Raw genomic sequence first — 21,653 nt, 5'->3', positions numbered from 1 at the left:
AAAATAGGTTTATTACAAACATTGCCTGAACCCTATTGGATATTATCTATTTAGCAAAAACATTCAATTCCCTCGCAGCTGCTCCCTGGATCAATTGGCTCTCATAATATTATTCATCCTTATTGTATATTCCTCTTACATACACTATCTCCACCTAGTCATTTGCTTCCAGACTTTCTTTCTAATCTCTCCATGTTTGAAACCACAAATAATATTGTTGCCCTTTTATGGACCTTTTATGGACCTTTTTCACCTCCTAGTTAGAGATGAGGCAACCAAAAGTGGGAAACATATTCAAAGTGGTTTATATAACCTTATAATTTACTCACTCTATGTGTAGAAACAGTCAGATTTCCCTATGGCTGTGTATCTTGTTTGATTGATTAATTTTTGTGCAGATATAATGCCTGTGGTGTCCCTAACCTCTGTTTGTCAGAGGCTGGAGATGGATGGCAGGAAAGAGATCGCTTGATCATTACCTGTTCGGTTCACTCCCTCTGGGGCACCTGGCATTGGCCACTGTCGGTAGACAGGATAGTGAGCTGGATGGACCTTTGGTCTGACCCAGTATGGCCATTCTTATGTTCTTATGTTAAACCGAATTGACTGTCCTGGGTACTGAAGTCCTCTATTCACGGAACTGGAACCAATGCAAGCTTCCTCTCACTGTCTTACTAGTATATCTCCACCCTGACTTAGTCCTTTGATGATGAGAGAGTCATTCAGTCTCCATACCCATTCAATCCTTGTCCTCTATGCTATGACTGTCAACAAGGAAGCTAATTAGTGGTAGTTGTGTTGTTTGTTTGGTGATATCTGCCCACTAAGAATTAGACTGAGGCCCGTCTGAGACGATTGGCAGTAGAAGGTTATGTAATAATGTTATGCTTATAAGACGCACACGGGATCTTTTTCAGGGGAAAAGGCAATACACCGCATTTATTGGAAATACAACAATTAGCATATGCAGTCAATCACACACACACACACGCAGGGATGGCAGGTTTTTAGAAATTTTGGTGGTGCTCAGAACGTGCCCCCCGCCCCTCAAATCCACCGACCCCACCTGCCTAAGGCTCTGGGAGGGAGTTTGGGTGGGGGGAGGAGGTCTGGTGTGCAGGCCCTGGGCTGGGGCAGGGGATTGGGGTGCAGGACAGGTGAGAGGTTGGGCTCTGGGAGGGAGTTTGGGTGGGGGAGGGAGTCTGGGGTGCGGGCTCTGGGATGGAGTTTGGGTGCTGGGTGCAGGCTCTGGGGGTGCAGGAGGGGGAGGGATGGAGGGTGGGGGAGGGAGTCTGGGGTACAGCTCTGGGACAGAATTTGGGTGCTGGCTCTGGGCTGGGGGTGGGGGTGCAGGCTCTGGGAGGGAGTTTGGGGGCAGGAGGGGATATGTGGGAAGTGGGTGGGGATGCAAGCTCTGGGATGGAGTTTGGATGCTGTGTGCAGGCTCCGGGCTGGGAGTGCAGGAGGGGATGAGGAGTGCAGGCTCTGGGACTGAGTTTGGGTGCAGGCTGTGGGTGGGGGTGCAGGCTCTGGGAGGGAGTTTGGGGCCAGAGGGGGGCGGAGGGAGGAAGTGCAGGCTCTGGGAGGGAGTTTGGGGGCCAAAGGGGGGGTGCAGGCTCTGGGAGGGGTTGGGGTCGATGTTATAGTTACCAGTTGAGAGTTTGGATCAATCTAGTGGCCAGCTAGGTTGATCATGGGTAGAGAGGAGCCAGGCTCTGTCAGTCGCGACACGAAGCTTCTGGGGAGGTCTTGGCAGGATGAACCCAAAGTTTCATAGTAAAGCATCCTGTTTATTATATAGTGATTTTCCTTCATTGGGACCAATGAGTTTTGCACTGTCATGCTGTAATCAATTGTCATTTGATGAGTGCTTGTTTTCTTAAATTGTTCTTCTCATCCTTTATCTTGTTCTTTCATCAGTCTCTCAGGGAGTTATCCCATGCTTATTTTGATCACAGCTATCTTGTCCCTATTGATGGGTGCCTGCCACATCTTTTAGAGTCGTCAATCTGCCCTCCTCTGACATCTCAATAGGGGTGAGTTGCAATCTCCTGGTGCCTTTATGTCCATCCTCGATTCCTCCCTAGAACATCTGGTCCGGTGATGGCCTTCACACTTATCTTCTAACACACACATTCCTCATTCACACACAAAATAAAATTGATTTACACAAAGCATTTGAACAGGAAGTGCAAATTGCAATGCAGGAGAAAACAATCATTGCATTCTTTTACTTACTTCAAAATGCTAAACCTACAACAAAGTGGTGACCCTAAAGGTCTGTTACTGTTGCCTTGAAATCAGCTTCAGATACAAGATTCTGGCTAATGCATCTTTACCAGTGGGACATTAGGACACTTTCAGAAAGGGTGGCTGGCAGAATATGGTCAAATCATATCATACATCAGTACATTTAATACATGCTACATTATTATTCTTTATCCTTCATTCTAAATTGTACAAAATACATAAAACATAAACTCCTAGTACTACAATAAGTCTCTGGAAAAGCAATTTTGTATAGATTTGCAATAAGGTATCAAATTTTACATATGACTTCAGTGTCATAGAATCTCCACTAATGGCACAAAATTTTTACCTTTTAACAAAGCTAAAACCATTTTTACTGATGCTGTACATTAAGCAGGTGGGTTCACGAAACTTTCTACTATAATTTCTAGATCTTTTCTTGAGAAGTAAGAACTATTGCAGAACCTATCAATATACAAATATGCCTTACCTTGTTCTTGTCTATATTGAAGGTAATCTGCTGTTGTGTTTCCCAATTCTCCGTTTTTCTTAGAGTCATACGAAAAAGAATATTACAAGTATATAAACACCAGCCAAAGATATTTACCTGGAATACATTTAATAGCATCTTAAAAGGTACAAACACAGAAAACATGAACTTTGCTTCCTAGCAACAGTGCTCATGTAGAAAGAAAAAGTCTATACTGATACTGAAAGAAAGGTAATGTATCCATTTCCACTAGAAAAAGTGTAAAAAAAAAAAATTGTTTTCGGACCATAGAGGAGAACTTAAAGATATATATTATCACAGGAGCCATACATTTCTGCTTAGAATTCTTCTTTAATCTGAATTGTAACCTACATAAGGCTGAAAAGAAGGGAAGTGACAATGAAACCACAAATGATGGCTAATCCACGGTTTAATTTCAAGTTACATGTTAAAGATTTGCATGACCCCAGGCTGCTGCTTTGGCCTTACCGCTGATAGTTACATGTCCTTGGCCACTCAACAGGATTAGGAAACCCCGGTGTCAACTCCAATGGATGAACTTTTCATCCCTCAACAGGCAATGAGATCCCTTTCTTCCCCAACACTCCCCAATTTCTCCACAACCAGCTTCTGACCCATTTGTGGCTCTTCTGGTTGAAATGCATGACTAATAACTGTTTCTCTTAATAGTTTGCAGCAATCTGAGCATGATTTGGGACACTTCCCTGAAAAAGGGCATGAGTTCATAAAAATTCCCTCTGCCTGTGTCCAAGAGTCACTGTCATGTTTTGTTCCTTCTAACGGAGTTGTTGCTCTAGAACTCATATATGCTGTAGTGCTGACTGCCTTCTTGCCTCTACCTTTTCCCTGTTGTACACTTCATCTCTCTCTTTCCCCTGCACACCTTCTAGTCTTGTTTACGTGCCTAGCAACTTTTCCTCTTAGCCAGTCACAATTTTTTACTCAGTTCTTTTGCACTCTCCAGTGGGATTTAGTAGCTGAATTTGATTTCACTGAACTTTATCCCCCTGTCATTAATTAAAGAGATAATGGTGGTTTTGTTCTCCTTATTTACTTAAATGGCAATGTGAATTTTTCTTATATTCTTTACATCCAGTATAGACCATCGAAAACATCTTCCTGTTTTATTTTGTTGTTGTTGTTTTGTCTGCATCCTGATGACTGTATACAGCAAAAGTGGCTTTAAAGGCTCAGAATTCTTTCTGACAATTGAATAAAGCCTCATTCTGTGTCTGGATGTGATTTCCAAAGAAAGGTGTCCTCCCTTAATTTCTAGCAAATTACATACAGTCTGCTATAAAGAAAAGTGTCTCTTCTCTGCTACCTTCTCTGAGTTTAAGACTGTCTCAGCAGGAGCTGCTGAAGGATGAAACTTTTCTCATGATGATGATAAAGCAGCGAAGTGTGTAGACTGAAACTGAAATAATGATTGCTGTAATACTCTAAGCATTTACAAGCTTCTCAAAAGAAAATATTTTGGTCAAATCAGACCTAGAACAACAAAACACTAAAAAACATAAAAAAATGAATAGGCGGCTAATAATTGGGGCAGAGTTAGTATAAATGGGAGCATGTTTTCAACAGTTGTTCACAAATGCATCAGATATAGGGTGACCAGAGTCCCGTTTTTAAAGGGACGGTCCCGTATTGAAGCCCTCCTGCAGGTGCCCCGACTTTTTCTAAAAAGCAGGCAAATTGTCCTGTATTTTCTGTCTCTCACCCCCCTCCCACATCAGTACTAGCGAGTCCTACTGCTGGCCAGATACCTGATCGCCACCCACCCGCCCACCAGTGGTGAGTGGGAGGGCCCAGTTGCCAACAATGGGGATGGATGTGCAAGGCTGGTGGCAGGGCGAACACTCAGCATGTAGGGCTAGCCGCTCCCCCTGCCGCTTCATCAGTGCAGCCCCTACTGTGTGCCGGCTCTCAGCCAGCAGGGCCCCAGCCCCCATCCCATTTCCAGACGGTGCGGGCTGTGCGCTGCAGTGGTTGGTGAGTGTGGGTGGTGCCAGGCAGTGGCCGGTAACGTGTCACCTCTGCTGCCCACCTATTGGCCCTCTATGTGCTCCCCCTCTTGCTGTCCTCTCCCTGCTTTGCCCCTTGGCCCCCCATGCCCACTGCTACTCCATGCCCCTTTGCCCCCCCCCCACTTCAGCAGGGCGCATCCCATTTCCAGCACTGGGTGGAGAACCAGGCCCTGGTTGGAGCACCCAGCTCACCAACAACCTGGCCGGCAGGCTCCTTCCTTCCCCCACTGCCTCTGGCTGGGCCGGTGCCCTGGGAAAGCCCAAGACCCTCTGACCCAGGATGCTGGCCAGGAGGAGCCAAGCCCTGGGAAGTCTCTCCGCCTCTCAGCTAAGCTCTGGAGTGGCGGGAGGGGGTGGAGGCAATTTCCAGCCTGTTAATGCCCCGAACCTGCAGGCTCCACAGCAGCCCCAGGGGAGGCTTAGCACCCTCTTCACCCATCCCCCGCCCTGCCCTGGGTTCTGCCCCAGGGAGCGTGGGGCTGCTTTGTCCCCTAGGCACTCTCCCTTGCTGAGCCACCTCTCTGGCTGGGTACACTGAAGCCCCTGAAGTCAGGTTCTCTGGGCCCTGGTGCACAAAGCATCCTTAGGGCTTAACCCCTTTCTGCCCACGCTGTAGCCGGAGGTGGCTGGGTTATGTCAGTGGCCAGCAGCAGCCTGGAGGTGTTAGCTGCCTTTTGACACTGTGTGGGCACTGTGTGGGCAGCTGCTTCCAGCCACATGGTGGAGGGCTAGGGGGTGGGGAGGGAGGGAGAGAAGAGATGAGCTCTGCAAAGACACAGGCCAGGTCATCCCTCCCTCCCAGCCCCCCTTCCTTCCCTGTGGCTGGAAGTAGCTCCTGTCCCTTCCCTCCCACACAGTGCCAAAAGGCTGCTGCTGGTCTGAACCCTGGCAGAAATCTGGGGAGCGGGGAATGTGACCACTCGTTGCCTTGGGAAGACATGGCACTGGATACCAGGAGAGGTGGGTATACCAGTCAGGCATGGAGGGCTGAGAGCAGCTGGCAGGGAGGGTGGGGTTGGTTGGTCACCCCCACCCCATGTGAGAGAGGGGTATAGGAGTGTGTGTGTGTCATCTCTCCCTGTGTGTGTGTGAGGGGTAGTGGTGTTTGTGTCACCCTCCCCGTGTGAACCCTAAAGCCTTAAAGATAAGAAGGTAAATAAAAAGAATCCAATTACGCAGTATTTCTTTTTAACAATGGCTCAGTCAACTTGATGTTAATTTGAATGTTTGTACTGATAATTCTGATAGATTGCCATTGAACTCGCTTGAATATGAGTAATTTTACCAGGTGTCCCATATTCAGCATAGGGAAATATGGTCACCCTAATCAGACATCATACTAAAAAAACAAAAAAATATGGTCCCATTTTGAAACTACAAAATATTCTATTCCACTTAATAAATCCTGAACACATTAAAAGTATCAGTGTTATCCACAAACCTATATTTACATAATTAAATTAGATATTCTGCCTTTTCGATAATTGTCACCTCATCTCTGTTGTTTTCACCTCAAGACTCTAATTGTTTCTTTTGTTGGAGCTAACCTACCAGTGTCCTTGGCAGTACAGTTTATGGCTCATGCATTTACAGCAATTGTTTGGGCAATTTGCCATGTAGTATAACAATTGAAAAGCATTTTGCCAGCACAGGCCCAAGTCATCACATCACAATCCGTTTTTATAATAGATAGTATTTAGTCTTGAAACACAGAAGTGATGCATGCTTCTTATGGTAGATAAAAAGCACTAAAGATGCCCTTTGGAAAAAGGAAGAAAAATGCTAAAGCCCTGAACTGCATGGGAAAAATATACCAATGTCAGAATGGAGCTAATTAATTTGATGTTACAAAAAGAGAGAAAAGGGCTTTGCATTCATTAATGTCAGCTCCCAATGGGAGCATACAGTTCATACAAGCAGTGTTCAGTTTTATTTTTGGCAAAATTTAGAGGTAAGCAAATCAGAAATATACATTGATTCCTGCAGTAACAATGATTTTCCTATTTACCTTTATACTGAATGTCCACCTTTCCCCTTACTGGGTGCAAAGTTTGAAAAGAATACATAGCCTGGGGAAGGGGATTTTGTGTGTAGAACTGCAGAATAGGCTCTACAACCCCATCCTGCAGTAGCCTCCTTGCCTCTGCTGTGTGTCCAATACCACATGGAATGGTCAAATGCACTGTTCCATATTTCCATGTTTGTGATCCATGAAGTTCATTGGCCCACTAGCCACACCCGTATCCCTCCATGAGCCTGAAGACTAGAATGCTATGCTGGTTTACTTCTTGCCTTCCTGGTTCCCATTTTTGTTCAGGAGTATACATACCATCTGAGACTGTGGTTTTTCCTTAAGTAGTATAATATAAAGATTTTCTTCACTTCTTTTACTTTACCTAGTAATTAGAGGTAGGTTTTTTAATTAATATTAAACCTTTACTAAAACAAATTAACAGCTACTCTATAGAGTCTTTCAATGGACTCTCCTAATGCTTGTGTCAAAGCATATGTCTACACTGCAATAAAAACCTGCAGCTGGCCTCTAGCCAATGACTTGGGCTTGTGGCTCTCAGGCTGCAGGGCTATAGAATTGCATTGTAGATATCTGGGCTCAGACTGGAGCCTGGCCCCTGAGTTCCATAAAATAAATCTCAATTTAGAAAGGTATAAGATACAACATTTATGAATATCACACCTATCATTGTGATTGGTGGGTGCAGGGCATACAAGCATACAGAAACAACTTCTGCCAACTATTTGTATACATTAAAACCACTACAAACTTCTGCCAACAATTTGTGTAAATTAAAACCACTATAACCTCTACCAACACTACCCATTGCAGAGATTAGTAGCCTCTGGCTGTAGGCCCAAATCTAAGAAGTCAGAGCAAACAAATTCAACTTGCATTGCTTTCGAAAATTTTCAGGAGTTGGGCCATGGTGAACTGTGCACTGGAGAAAATTTATCCTGGGAGTTACTAGTGGCATATTTATAAAGAATACCCTGCCAGCTGTCCTGAGGGTCAACGCTAGACCCTAGGAGTAGAACATCCTAGAAGAATAAAATTTCCATTAGAGGACTGTAAAGGGAGGGCCTCTGAAATATCCAGTTCCTAAGACATTCAGAATATTATAGATATTAACTAGTACCTTGAATTGTACCTGGAAGCAGATATGTGACAGTGCAAAAAACAAAGCACAAGCATTATATGTTCATATTGACCTGCACAATTTATGAGGCAGGTAACCACATGTTGCACTAGCTGAATCTTCTGGGTGGTCTTTGAAGGTAACTCTAATAGATTGTATTAAAGGAGTTACATTAGAACACACAAAAAGCATAACTATACATTCAGATATATACATAATCGTAGGCACCAACTTCTTCTGGTGCCGGTGGGTGCTCAACCCACCTCTGCGCCCAGCCCCGCCCCGACTCCATCCCTGCCCTGCCCCCTCCTGCCCCATTCCAACCCATTCCCCCAAATCCCTGCCCCAACTCCGCCCCCTCTCTGCCCCTATTTGATTCCTTCCCCCAATTCCCGCCCCAGCCACGCCTCTTCCCTGCCTCCTCCCCTGAGCGTGCCACGTTCCCGCTCCTCCTCCCTCCCTCCCAGAGCTTGCTACTGCTGTTTGGCGGCGGCAAGCGCTGGGAGCAGGGGAGGAGCAGAAACGCGGTGTGCTGTGAGGAGGTGGAGGCGGAGGAGGTGGTGAGGTGGGGGAGTGGAGCGGGGAGTTTGGCTGAGAGTGGGTGCAAAGCACCCACTAATGTTTCCCCGTGGGTGCTCCAGCCCCGGAGCACCCACAGAGTCAGCGCCTATGTATATAACTATATTGGGAAATGGCAGCAGTGATCAGAAATCAAGTACTGGATTATTCTGTGATCCAGAAATCAAGATGAAAAACAAAGAATAGAGAATTATGCACTGTAATCTCCCTGCAGGTATTGCAACTCATGTAAATTTTCAGATATTGTCAGGTGTCATCTCCCTTCAGGAACATTAACATTTTGCATAGTCATATTTTGTTATTGTTAATCTTATTGTAAATTAAGTGAGTGTGTACCCCTGAAAATCCTTTCAACACAACTTTAGAAGAGCCAATGAAGAGTTTCATCACTGGGATGAATCATATGCTCATAACCATCTTTTGTGTATGCAGTGGTGTGCCTTAAGATCCTGATATACTTCATTAGAGATGTACTTCATTCATTTTAAGAAGGAAAAAAGGCTGAACTCACAAAGGCAGAATTTGCTGAAACCCATACCCCTTGAGATGTTTAGCTGTTTGTCATAGTGGCTGTAATACTGCCAAAGAATTCAGGGGGTTTCCCATTTGGGTAGTGCTAAGTGCTCTCACTGAAAATTCAAAACCCAAGGATAATCAGGATGAAACTCTTTGAAAATCCCAGATTTGCATTCCAAATGTGTATCTGCATTGGAAACTAAGTTGTGTTTTGCTGTTTAAGAGCTAGATTGTCCCTTCCTCTTCTACCAGCAGAGGGGACCAAGCTGTAGTCTGTGGGAGAGTGCTGATTCTGCAGCATCATTCATATTTTTCCTATGACCCCAGGACAGCTCATCTGCCAGAACTCCATGGAATTTGGGGGTAGGCAAGGGGCAGGAGAAGAGGAGTAGAGGGCAGCTGCTCTCTGTTGCGTTATACCCTATAATCAAATAGGATTTAATGCTATTTAGAGTAGCAGCCATGGAAGGAGTTAGTCAGCCATTGGCAGTGTGTCTCTTCAAATAGCCAAGCTATTAAAGTGAAATGGGAGAAGGGGTGGGAGGAGGATGTCAGCTGAGCATTATGGAGGGACCTCCATGTGGATATGTGAAGAGGAGAGGACTCACCACTAGAGCGACTCCTCATGGCTAGGAGTGGCACAGTGGTGCTCTCCCCATCTGGTGCACCCTGCGAATAGTCACTCTGGTCCTCCAGTGGTCTGCCTTTGCCCACTACTCGGCCCTCCAGGCAGGAAATTATTTAAGTCCACCCCTTTTTGGATAACAAAAAGTCCCACAAACCAAAGCCCAAGACCTTGTATCAGGTCTTCAGTCCCAACTCTGGGCACTGTGGCCCTCCCATCCTTTTCTCAGAGCTCTCTATCATCCGTGTACCCTTCTCTGGCCTTGCACACCATACCAGTAGCAGAAAGGGGAACCTGGGCCCTCCCTCTATACTGGGTTACAGTCCAGAGACCATATAACTAGCAGCCACGGACTGCCCCATCCAACTCCTCACTGCTGCCTCCCTAGGATTCTTCCTACTCAGTCTTTCTCAGAACATTTTGCCCCACAGCCTCTCTAGGCTCACCCTTCTCTCAGGGCTGGGACTCTCCGGGCCCTCCCCTTGAATTCCTTATCAAAACAAAATGTACAAACTCAAGCCATTTTCCTTGGGCTTGGCCTTTCATGCTTGTTAAATTCCTCTTGTTGTTCTTCCACTGAACACTTCCCAGAGCTCTCTCCCTGGAAGTCTGGACCATGCCCTTGTTCCAGGGTGTACCCCTGGAGCCTGCTTTGCACCCAATGGCTGTTTCACCTCTCTTCTGGACTCCTCTCAGGCTTCCGTACTCAGGAGAAAATCCCAGGGTTTAGTGTCCCCTCTGGGCTTCCTCCTTGTCCCTCTTGATGTCTGTCTGTCATCCCAGAAAGTAACTGCAGACTTTCTCCCTGCATCCCACTTTCTTCTTTTTCCTGGGTTTTGTGGCAAAGCAGACTCCATTTCTGAGTCTGTGACTGCCATTCACTGGACTTTGTAGATAGATGTTAAGTCATAACCTGTCACCATTTGCAGTATTCTTAAAGAATTGCATTTTTAATTGTGCCCCATTTTTCTTATATTCTGGGTAGGTGTTGTAAAGAAAATTCTGTTACTCTCAGGCATCTGAGTTTTCCATATAAGTATCTCCTTTCACTGGTACAGTCTTTACAAATCCGTAAGAGATGATCTGTCATTTCCTGGACCTTTCATGTTTCACATAGTCCATCCTTATGTTTGTTTATTAGAAATAGATTACTATTTAATCTACAATGATCTGTTAAAATTCCGAATAGAGACAGTTTGCTCTTTCTCTCAGGGCCTTGGATTATATCAATTATTTCAACTATTGGGCATACTACATGAAATTTCCCCCCTTTGTTTCATGTGCCCACAGTTCTTGCCATTCCTTCCTTAGCTCATTTTTGATTAAGTGTTTAAATTTCAGTTTGCTTAAGGGGATCTCTAGGTCAACTTTCAGAGTAGCAGCCGTGTTAGTCTGTATTCACAAAAAGAAAAGGAGGACTATTGGTTAGTCTCTAAGGTGTTACTAGTAGTCCTTTTCTTCTAGATCAAGTTCATGCTTACTAGCATTTTTAGCCTCTTTGTCTGCCAAAATGTTGCCAGCTATCCCTACATGTGCAGGGACCCATGCTATTGCTATGCTCATATCCAGTTGTGGAAATCCGGTTGTTAGTAGTAATATTTCATTCATAGAATCATAGAATACAAGGGTTGGAAGGGACCTCAGGAGGCCATCTAGTCCAACCCCCTGCTCAACGCAGGACCAATCCCCATTTTTTGCCCCAGATCCCTAAATGGCCCCCTCAAGGATTGAACTCACAACCCTGGGTTTAGCAGGCCAATGCTCAAACCACTGAGCTACCCCCCCCCCCATTAAGTATATCATTTCTGCTGTCAGACTTGCCATTGTATAGTACCTGCAACATTGATAAGGAATCAGACAGGATGGCCATGGCAGCTGGCTGCACATGTAAAAGCCAAGTTAGTGCTAGCAATGTCCCTGTTAGCTCAGCTGTAAAGACAGAGATAAAGATAGTTAGTCTTACGGTTTTGTTGACCCCAAATGTGGGCACACAGAAAGCTGTTCTCACTCTACCCATTCCTTCCTCTTTGGAGCTGTCAGAATACATTTGGCAATAGTGTCCCCACTTCTCACAGGTATATTGATTTATCATTCTTTTGCTTTTGTTTATTATATAATTCAATGTCTGTCTTGTTTTCCAGTGATAGAGTATTTTCCCATAACTATAGATTTTGGCTTCTTTTAAGCCTTTCTTTTCACTGAGATCCTTTATCCACTTCTTTACCTTACTTACATGAGGAATTTTGAGTTTCTGTCCTACTTGGTTTCCACTTAATATGCAACAATCAGCATATATTAGTTTAGTTTTATCATCTTCAGTGTTACCTAGTGGTCTGGCCCAAAAGGTTAAGTCTAGGCACTTCATTCTAAGAGTGATAAGCATTTCTCTGGTGGCTAACTGCATCACACACAGAATCATAATAATGAAGGCACCACATGCTATCTGCAATGCCTGTGCTTGGATACAGTCTAGTTTTCTCAGATTTGTTTTCTATGCTGACCTAAAGGCCTGCCAGCCATACTAAGTAATAGATCTGATTAGTCCTCCAAACAGTATTATCACCATTTTCTTATCTGCTCCCCTGGAGCTTCCATATTTGCTTATAAATAAGTTGATTCTTCCTTTTCACTTATCTATAATATTTTCAATATGGCCCCTCCAGATCAGCTTGTTATCAAATATCACACCTACGAGTTTATTTCTTTTTCACTATATTTATCTGCTGTATTTATAATTTTACTTTTTTTTAATCTTCCATATCGTGAACATCATTCCCTTAGTTTTGTCAATGCGGAACTTGCAGACCCACTTGTTTTCTCATTGTGTACTCCTCTGAAGTGCCTTATTGATTCTTTCTGCTTTTGGTCCATATAGCAGAATCATCAGCAAATAATGTGATGCCTGTTCCTGCGCTCATTGTCTTTGAAAGGTCATTTATGATGCTGTTATAAAGGGTTAGGCTAATGACACTCTCCTGTGAAGTTCCAGATCTCTTCTGCTCTCAACTTCCTCTGTTTGTAGTTCTCTCCCTGCCCCTCCCCAGCTGGGCTTCATCCTCAGTTAAGTCTGGCTCTTGGTCCAGGTGGCCGCCTGGCTAATTGGTGTCTCAGGCCCACATCAACCCTTTCGGAGCTTGTGTAGGATACGCTCCCCAACACAGGATGCATCTGCATTCACATGACTGAGACAACCAACCCACATAGATCCCCAAGATCTGTGGAGTTGGGATGCTAAGGATACACTGCTTTTTAAAACCTGTGGCAGTAAGTCTTAGAGCCCAGGGCTACTGACTCAGGCTTGTGGGGCTCAGGCTATGGCTATGAAAACAGCTGTGTAGATGTTCAGGCTGGAGCTCAGGCTTTAAGCCCTGGGGAGGAGGGTAGGTTTCAGAGCCCAAGCCTAAATAGCTACTCAGCTGCTTTTAGCACCATAGTGAAATCCCATGGAGCTCTGACACTCACTGCTGCATGTTCTAAAATGCAGTGTAGATATACCCCAAGACACCTACCCATCCATGTGGCCCCAAAGACTTCCCATCTGAATGGAAACTCCATATGGGTATTCTCCTGGCCTTTTATGGCTCCATATCTAAACACATGTGTTGATTAAAAGGAATACCAAATAGTCACTGAACCTACAAGAAGTGATGCTCTTTTAGATTTGGTATTGGTGAGTAATAAGGAACTCATAGAAGAACTGGTTGTAGGGGACAATCTTGGTTCAACTAAATGGAAGGATAAACAAAAATAGATCTGCAACTAGGGTCCTTGATTTCAAAAGGGCAAACTTTATAAAATTAAGGCAATTAATTAGGGAAGTGGTCTGGACCGAAGAACTCAAGGATCTGAATGTGGAGGAGGCTTGAAATTACTTTAAGTCAAAGTTGCAGAAACTATCTGAAGCCTGTATCCCAAGCAAGGGGAAAAATCATAGGGAAGGGTTGCAGACCAAGCTGAATGTGCAAGCATCTCAAACAGGTTGTTAAGAGAAAGCAGAAAGCCTACAAGGAATGGGAGATTGGATGGATCAGAAAGGAAAGTTATCTCTTGGAGGTCAGAAACTGTAGGGGAAAATAGAGAACTGCCAAAAGGCATGCAGAGTCAGACCTTGCAAAGGAAATTAAAAACAACAGTAAAAGGTTCTATAACCATGTAAATAAGAAGAAAACCAGAAAAGAACAAGTGGGACCACTAAGCACTGAAGATGGAGTGGAGATTAAAGCTAATCTAAGCGTGGACCAATACCTAAACAAATATTTTGCCTCAGTTTTTAATAAGGGTAATGAGGACCTTAGGGGTAGTGGCAGCCTGGCTAATGGCAATGAGGATATGGAAGTAAAAATTACCACATCCGAGGTGGAGGTCAAACTTAATCAAACAGTTTAATGAGACTAAATTAGGGACCTGTATAATCTCCATCAAAGAATATTAAATAAACTGGCACATGAAAGTACAAGCCCAAATTACAAAGATTTTTAATGAATCTGTAAACTGGCGGGTTTTACCCTATGACTGGAGAATTGCTAATATAGTACCTATTTTTAAGACAGGGAAAAAATGTTATATAGGAAACTATAGGCCTGTTAGTTTGACCTCAAGTGCATGCGATGTCTTAGAAAAAGTTTTGAAAGAGAAAGTAATTAAGGACATTGAGTAAACAGTAATTGGGATAAAACACAACGTGGTTTTAAAAAGGATAGATTGTGCTAGACCAACCTAATCTCCTTTGAGAAGATAACTGATTTTTTTAGATAAAGGAAATGTAGTAGATCAAATCTAACTGGATTTCAGTAAGGGATTTAATACAGTTCCACATAGTTAACTTGGAGAAGATGGGGATTAATATGAGAATTGAAAGGTAGATAAGGAACTGGTTAAAGGGGAGACTACAATGGGTCATATTGAAAGTCTGGAGGGAGGTTAGTAGTGGATCAGTCTTGAGTCTAATCTTATTTAACATTTTTATTATTGATCTTGGCAAAAAAGTGGGAGTGCGCTAATAAAATTTGCAGATGACACAAAGTTGGGAGGTATTACCAATACAGAGGAGGACTGGAATATTACACAAGAAGATCTGGACAACCTTGAAAACTGGAGTAATAGGAATGGAATTAAATTTAATAGTGCAAAGTGCAAGGTCATGCATTTAGGGACTAACAACAAGAATTTTTGCTATAAACTGGGGACTTATCAGTTGGAAGTGACAGAGGAGAAGAAAGATCTGGGTGTATTGGTTGATCACAGGATGGTTATGAGCTGCCAGTGTGATGCGGCCATGAAAAAGGCTAATGCATTCTGAGGATGCATCAGGCAAGATATTTCCAGCTGAGATAGGGAGGTGTTAGTACCGTTATACAAGGCACTAGTGAGACCTCATCTGGAATACCATTGTGCAGTTCTGGTCTCCCATGTTTAAGAAAGATGAATTCAAACTGGAGCATGTGCAGAGGGCTACGAGGATGATCAGAGGAATGGAAAACCTCCCTTATGAGAGGAGACTCAAAGAGATTCACTTATTTAGCCTAAGCAAATGAAGGCTGAAGGGAGATATGAGTATTTTCTATAAATACATCGGAGGAATAAATACCAGGGAGGGAGAGGAGTTATTTAAGTTAAGCACAAATATTGACACAAGAACAAATGGATATAAACTGACCATCAACATGTTTAGCTTTCCAAGGGGAATAGTGGGCACAAAAAACCTAACTGGCTTAAAGACTGAGCTTTTTAAGTTTATGGAGGGGATGGTATGATGAAACTACCTACAATGGCATTTAGCCAATCTGCATCTGCTGGTAGCAAATATCCTCAATGGCCAGTAATGGGACACTAGATGAGGAGGCTCTGAGTTACTACAGTTAATTCTTCCCCAGGAGTCTGGCTGTTGTGTCTTGCCGGAATGCTCAGGGTCCAACTTACTGCCATATTTGGGATCAGGATGGAATCCCCCCCCCCCAGGTCAGATTACCAGAGACCCTACATTTTTTTCCGCCTTCCTCTGCATCGTGGGACACAGGTCATTTTCAGATTTAAACTAGTGTAGATGGTGGGTGTTCTGTAACTTGAAGTCTTTAAATCGTGATTTGAGGACTTCAGGAACTCAGTCAGAGGTTATGGGTCTATTACAGGAGTGGGTGGGTGAGGGTCTGTGGCGTAAAATGTGCAGGAGTCAGACTAGATGATCACGATGGTCCCTTCTGTCCTTAGAGTCTTTGAGTCTATTTTGAAAGTGAACAGAGGCTTTGTGGTTGCCAAAACATGGGGAGATGCATGTAGAGTCCTGTGAATCTCCTGCAATACCAATGAGATCATTAATACATAAAACAGGAGCTGCATTAATTATTTATTATTTTATTTATATTTTATATAACCCCAATAATGAGCTAGGCACTTTCCAGGTGAGTATGAAGTATTGGCTGATAGCCTGATGGGCTTAAAGTCTAGATAAACAATGTAGAAACAGTGGAAGGGGAAATGGATGCAATGAAATGCAGTGACACTGAATGGTGACGTTTAATATCTCTTGATGGTAATAGACATTTTCTCCCATCTAATTACCATTTCTCCCTGGAGATTACTAATGTTTGTAGGCTTTTTAAAAGAAGTATAGTTTAAGGATGAACTTGAAAGAAGGCTGGAGGCATGGCAGACTAAGTAATAATGTATATGCTTTAGGTATTAACTGAAGTCCTTATATGTATCACAGGAGAAAAACAGAACCCCAAATCAAGTTGTCACATGTAAAAGAAGGAGGACTAGAGTTTGGATTTTAAACAGTTTAGTTTTCCAATGTACTTATTTATCATTTAAATTTGTATATATTCAGTGAGTAACTGGAGAGTTTAAAGTATTTTTTGAATATATCCTATATGTGAAGTTGGTAGTGATCCTAGAGTTAATGTTGCCTGAAGTTGGTAGTGATCCTAGAGTTAATGTTGCCTAAAACGTTCCATTTTAAGCTCCTGTTTTCAGCTGCTTATAACTTGGCCAAACTTTAACCATTTTGTCTGAAGATTTCCATGTTTGCTCTCTGCCTTAGGTTGAATTTTTAAAATAAATTTCCGCAAAAGCAATCCATCCATTTCTCAGAAGAAAGTTAGGAAAAATAGGTAGTTTTGTCCTTTTAAACATGTAAACAAAGTGTGTGTCATGTTCCCTCTGGTCCCTTATAGCCACAAAGAGTATAACAGCCTGTTACTGCTATGGGTTGTTCTTTTCACTCGAGTGGAGAGGTCTGTGTTGTGAATATAAAGAGGTTGGTTTCAAACCCAGTTGACGACCCATGTCATAATACTCACACAATGGAATTTTTGTTTTGTTCAGATTGTTTTCAAACCTAGAAAATTACATACAAAACTACTTCAAAACATTGCTTCAACAGTAAGGTTGCAAGTCAAGCACTCAAAAGTTAGGAAATGCCGGAATTCAGGTTGTCCCAGCTGTCTGACTTAGGAAAATTGACGTTTTAAAAACGTATCATTTGTATGATTGGTTCTTGTGGATAAGGCATAGGAGAAGAAGACAGAATATCTTGGTTGTTTTCTCAGGCTTGTCACAGATATCAGTACATTGGCTGAAAAATGAATTTTTTGTAGCACCAAAACTACTTGCAGATTTAGGTCAAATTCAGCATACAGTTTTGGCCCCAAAAAAGGAAACATATTTTGAAAAAGTTGAAATGTTTCTGCCATTTCAAAATGAAACATTTCTATTTCTTGACTCAAAGTGTTTTATTTTAACCATTTGATGTCTTCAGGTTGGCAACTCCTGACGAAATACATCCTAGAATAATTAAGGAACTAACTGAAAAGATCTCTAAATGATTAGCAATTATCTTTGAGAACTTGTGGAGGATGGAAAAGATCCTGGAGGACTGGAAAAGGGCAAATATAGTACTTATCTATAAAATGGGGAATCAGGACAACCCGGGGAATTATAGACCAGTCATCTTGAACTTTCAGTAACTGGAAAGACAGTGGAGCAAATAATCAAACACTCAATTTGTAAGCACCCTAAAGAAAAAAAGGTGATAAATAACAGTCAACATAGATTTGTCAAGAACAAATCATGTCAAACCAACCTAATATTCTTCTTTGACAGTGTAACAAGCCTTGTGAATGGGGGGAACTTGTAGATGTGATATATCTTGACTTGCCTCACATGACCTCATAAACCAGGGATCGGCAACCTTTGGCACACAGCCGGTCAGAGAAAGCCGCTGGTGGGCCGGGACAGTTTGTTTACCTGCAGGTCCACAGGTTTAGCCGATCACAGCTCCCCCTGTCTGCTGTTTGCTGTTCCAGGCCAATGGGGGCTGCAGGAAGTGGCGGCCAGCACATCCCTCGGCCAACGCTGCTATCCGCAGCCCCCATTGGCCTGGAATGGCATACCACGGCCAGTGGGAACTGCGGTTGGCTGAACCTGCGGACCTGCAGGTAAACAAACCATCCCGGCCTGCCAGCGGATTTCCCTGATGGGCTGCGTGCCAAAGGTTGCTGATCCCTGTCATAAACCAAATGGAAAATATAAGCTAGATGAACCTACTGTAAGGTGGGTGAACAACTGGTTGGAAAACATTACTCAGAGAGTAGCTATCAGTGGTTCACAGTCAAGGGAAGTGCATACTGAGTGGGATCCTGCAGCGATCAGTCCTGAGTCTGGTTCAGTTTAATATCTTGATAAATTATTTAGAAAATGGCATAGAGAGTATACTTATAAAGCTTGCATATGATATCAAGCTGCGGGGGAAGAGGGGGGTTGTAAGTGCTTTGGAGGATAGTATTAAAAAAATTAAAAATTATCTGAACAAGCTGAAGAAATGGTTTGAAGTAAATAGGATGAAATTCAATAAGGACAAATGCAAAGTACTACACTTAGGAAGGAATAATCAGTTGCACACATACAAAATGGGAAAAGACTGCCTAGGAAGGAGTACTGCAGAAAAGGATCTGGAATTATAGTGGATCACAGATGAAATATGAGTCAACAATGTAATGCTGTTGCAAAAAAAGGGAACATCATTCCAGGATGTATTAGCAGAAGTGTTGTAAGAAAAGACATGAGAAGTAATTCTTCCATTCTACTCAGCACTGATTAGGTCTCAACTAGAGTATTGTGTTCCATTCTTGGTGCCACACTTCAGGAAAGACGTGGACAAATTGGAGAAAGTCCAGAAGAGAGCAATAAAAATTATTAAAGGTCTAGAAAACACGATCTCTGAGGAAAGACAGAAAAAATGGATTTGTTTAGTTTGTAGAAGAGAAGAATGAGGAGAGACATGATAACAGTCTTCAAGTACATAAAAGGTTGTTATAAAGAGGAGGGTGATAAATTGTTCTTAACCACTGAGGACAGGAAGTAATGGGCTTAACCACTGAGAACAAGAAGCAATGGGTTTAAACTGCAGAATGGGAGATTTAGGTTAGACATTAGGAAAAACTTTCTAACAGTAAAGGAAGTTAAGCACTGGAACAGATTACCTAGGGAGATTGTGGAATATCCATCACTGGAGGTTTTTAAACACAGATAACTCTCATGGATGGTCTAGATGCTACTTAGTCCTCCCTCAGTGCAGGGGACTAGACGAGATCACCTATCAAGGTCTCTTCCAATCCTACATTTCTGTGATGCTAATTCCTATGTTCCCAGAGGAGTAAAGGCAGGATTTTGTGAAAAGGTGATGACAGTAGATGTCCAAATTCTTTTAACATCCTCCTTCTGAATTAAGGAATTTTTGGTGACAGAAGTAATGTTATATCAGTTCAACTGAATGAAGTTTGAGTAAAATGGAACAGAAAAAAAGTTAATTGAAAAATATTAGAAAGCTATTTCCAGTACCACAACTGGTCTTGCAATTCACAAAACTTATTCACTGAGACCAACATAAAAATGTTCTGTCTCATGGAAATGGAATCCACAACTGATATTATAATTTACATTTGTCCTTTCTATTTTTTTTTTTTTTTGAGATTACATCCTTGCAAGGGCTTGATCCTAAGTGCCATCAACTCCCATTGAAGTGGGCACTCAGCATTTATCTTCAGGTGTTTTCATTGTATCTCTCTCTGAATCAACAATAGAAGGTGATTTCAGTAAATTTCATTCACTAGAATGTCTCCATCAGTTCCTTCTCTCACCAAGGGTTAATGTCACATCATTACAAAAAAATTTCTTTTATAAAATTGTGATCAGCAAGGTTATATTTCTGCCAAATTTCAAATCACATAAAAGATTGTGCATCATTAACCAGCTGTCTTTAGGTTTAGGTCTAAAAGGATTTGGAACAATAATTGTTGCAGAATAACACATTAAGTTTCTTTTGCATTTAACAGCAAAGAAGAAATATTGGCAATATCTGATGAAGACATATGGAATAATTCAAGGACTTCAGGTACAACAGCTAGTTTAATTAGTTCTTCCTTACTGCACATGTTAATTAAAATAGATAATGTAACAAACAGTCCAAATGGATGTTAAAGTATATTTTTGTTAACTCTTCAGTGGCAAACATCCCCGAAATTGTTTATTCACATGAGAAGGACAAAGACATTGAATCGCATCATGAAAATGTAAAAGATATAAATGTTGAATGCAATGAAGATAATAAGGAAGATAATGAAAAAGAATTAGAGTTTCTGGTAAGTGTTATACAATTATATCCACAGTGTTAGATGATATGAATCCATTTACACATCAAAGGTGGTGAAAAAGCCCCTTTTAACAGAACTGACGGATGTACTAATTTACAAATGTAAAACCATAGTCTGTATTTTCATTGTATCTCCCTCTGAATCAACAATAGAAGGTGATTTCAGTAAATTTCATTAAGTTCTTGTGGTCTTAAATTAATGGCTTTTCTCTGTTACTTCCTTATCAGAGGATCTAAGTGATCGTTTCAAAGAATTAGAACAGTGACCTTTCAAAGATCTCTCTTCCTAGCCTCTGTGATGAGTATATACTTAACATAAACACTTAACGTTTGGTAAAATTCCTGTATTTATGGTACTGTGAGCCTTACAGATGTTTCAGAGATTAACTATGTAATACACTACATGAACAAAATTCCAATGTCTATAGTTTTAACAGGAAAAATTATATAACTACTACAGTAGACTTTTCTAGACCTGTATTTAGCATTAAATTTGTTATCATAAATTTCACATTCAGTGAACATTCAATCTATTTGGGGATTTTTATGGTTTGGCTTGCATTTTGCACCATGAAGGAAGAAATGGCAGTAAATGAGACACATACAGCCATCTATTATTCTCGGTGTCTGTTCTGAGCTTATGTCTTTTGGGTACATAGATTCATAATCATCGATTAAAATGGCTACTGTCTGTGAAAATGTGAATGCTGAATCAGACCAGAGAGGAAGAGGAGTGCCACTCAGTCTTTTTGATAGGGAGGAGAATTATTTCCTCACACTTAAGTATGAAATTTTCTTAGCTCTAACTTTAAGAAAGTTCAAAGTTGTCACCTATTGTGGGAGCTCCTACTGCCTGAAAAATCAACATCTCCATTTTTTTTTTAAACAAAACATATATTTTTTAAAAAGGCCCTAAAAATCACATCTTTTTTCTTGATTTACCCTGTTACAATGAGCAGGTTCAAATATAACAGTTTGTTTATAAATTACAGAGATTGTCCATACAGTAAATGAAGAGGGAAGCTGTAATTTAGATGTTAATTTGTACTATGCATTCTTTAATGAATTAAACAATGAAGATCTATAATAGATGGAAATACAATCAAATCTTTGAAACCCACAGGCATTGGCTCACAAGACAGCTGTGCAGTTGACAAGTAACATGAGCCTTATGTGAGAAGAAGGGGAAATCGTAAGATTTGCATATAATTATTGAGATCATGCAAATGTCAGTTATGAGAAGCAAAAAATCCACAGGCATCTCACTGTTAAATCCTGACAGTTGGCATCACCGAAGAGCTCAAATACATTTGAGCACCAGTTGGGAGAGGGTCATTAAAACAGA

At 42.0% G+C, this 21,653-nt stretch overlaps 1 protein-coding gene across 1 annotated transcript in view; it reads left to right on the top strand.

Moving 5' to 3' along the window:
• The window catches only part of PPP1R3A (protein phosphatase 1 regulatory subunit 3A), a gene marked incomplete at its 5' end in the record, with an annotated part of 37,293 nt that overhangs the window by 11,721 nt on the left and 3,919 nt on the right, over positions 1-21,653 (top strand). The window contains 2 exons of the mRNA XM_084634959.1: positions 19,992-20,050; positions 20,161-20,297. Of these exons, the coding sequence (XP_084491085.1) occupies positions 19,992-20,050; positions 20,161-20,297 (196 nt within the window). The remainder of the gene's footprint in view (positions 1-19,991; positions 20,051-20,160; positions 20,298-21,653) is intronic.

Source organism: Lepidochelys olivacea, assembly GCF_965140295.1.
Source record: "Lepidochelys olivacea isolate rLepOli2 genome assembly, chromosome: 1".
Classification (NCBI taxonomy): Eukaryota; Metazoa; Chordata; order Testudines; family Cheloniidae; genus Lepidochelys; species Lepidochelys olivacea.
Note: the sequence above shows the minus strand (reverse complement) of the source record. Positions and strands in the feature narration are given on the sequence as shown.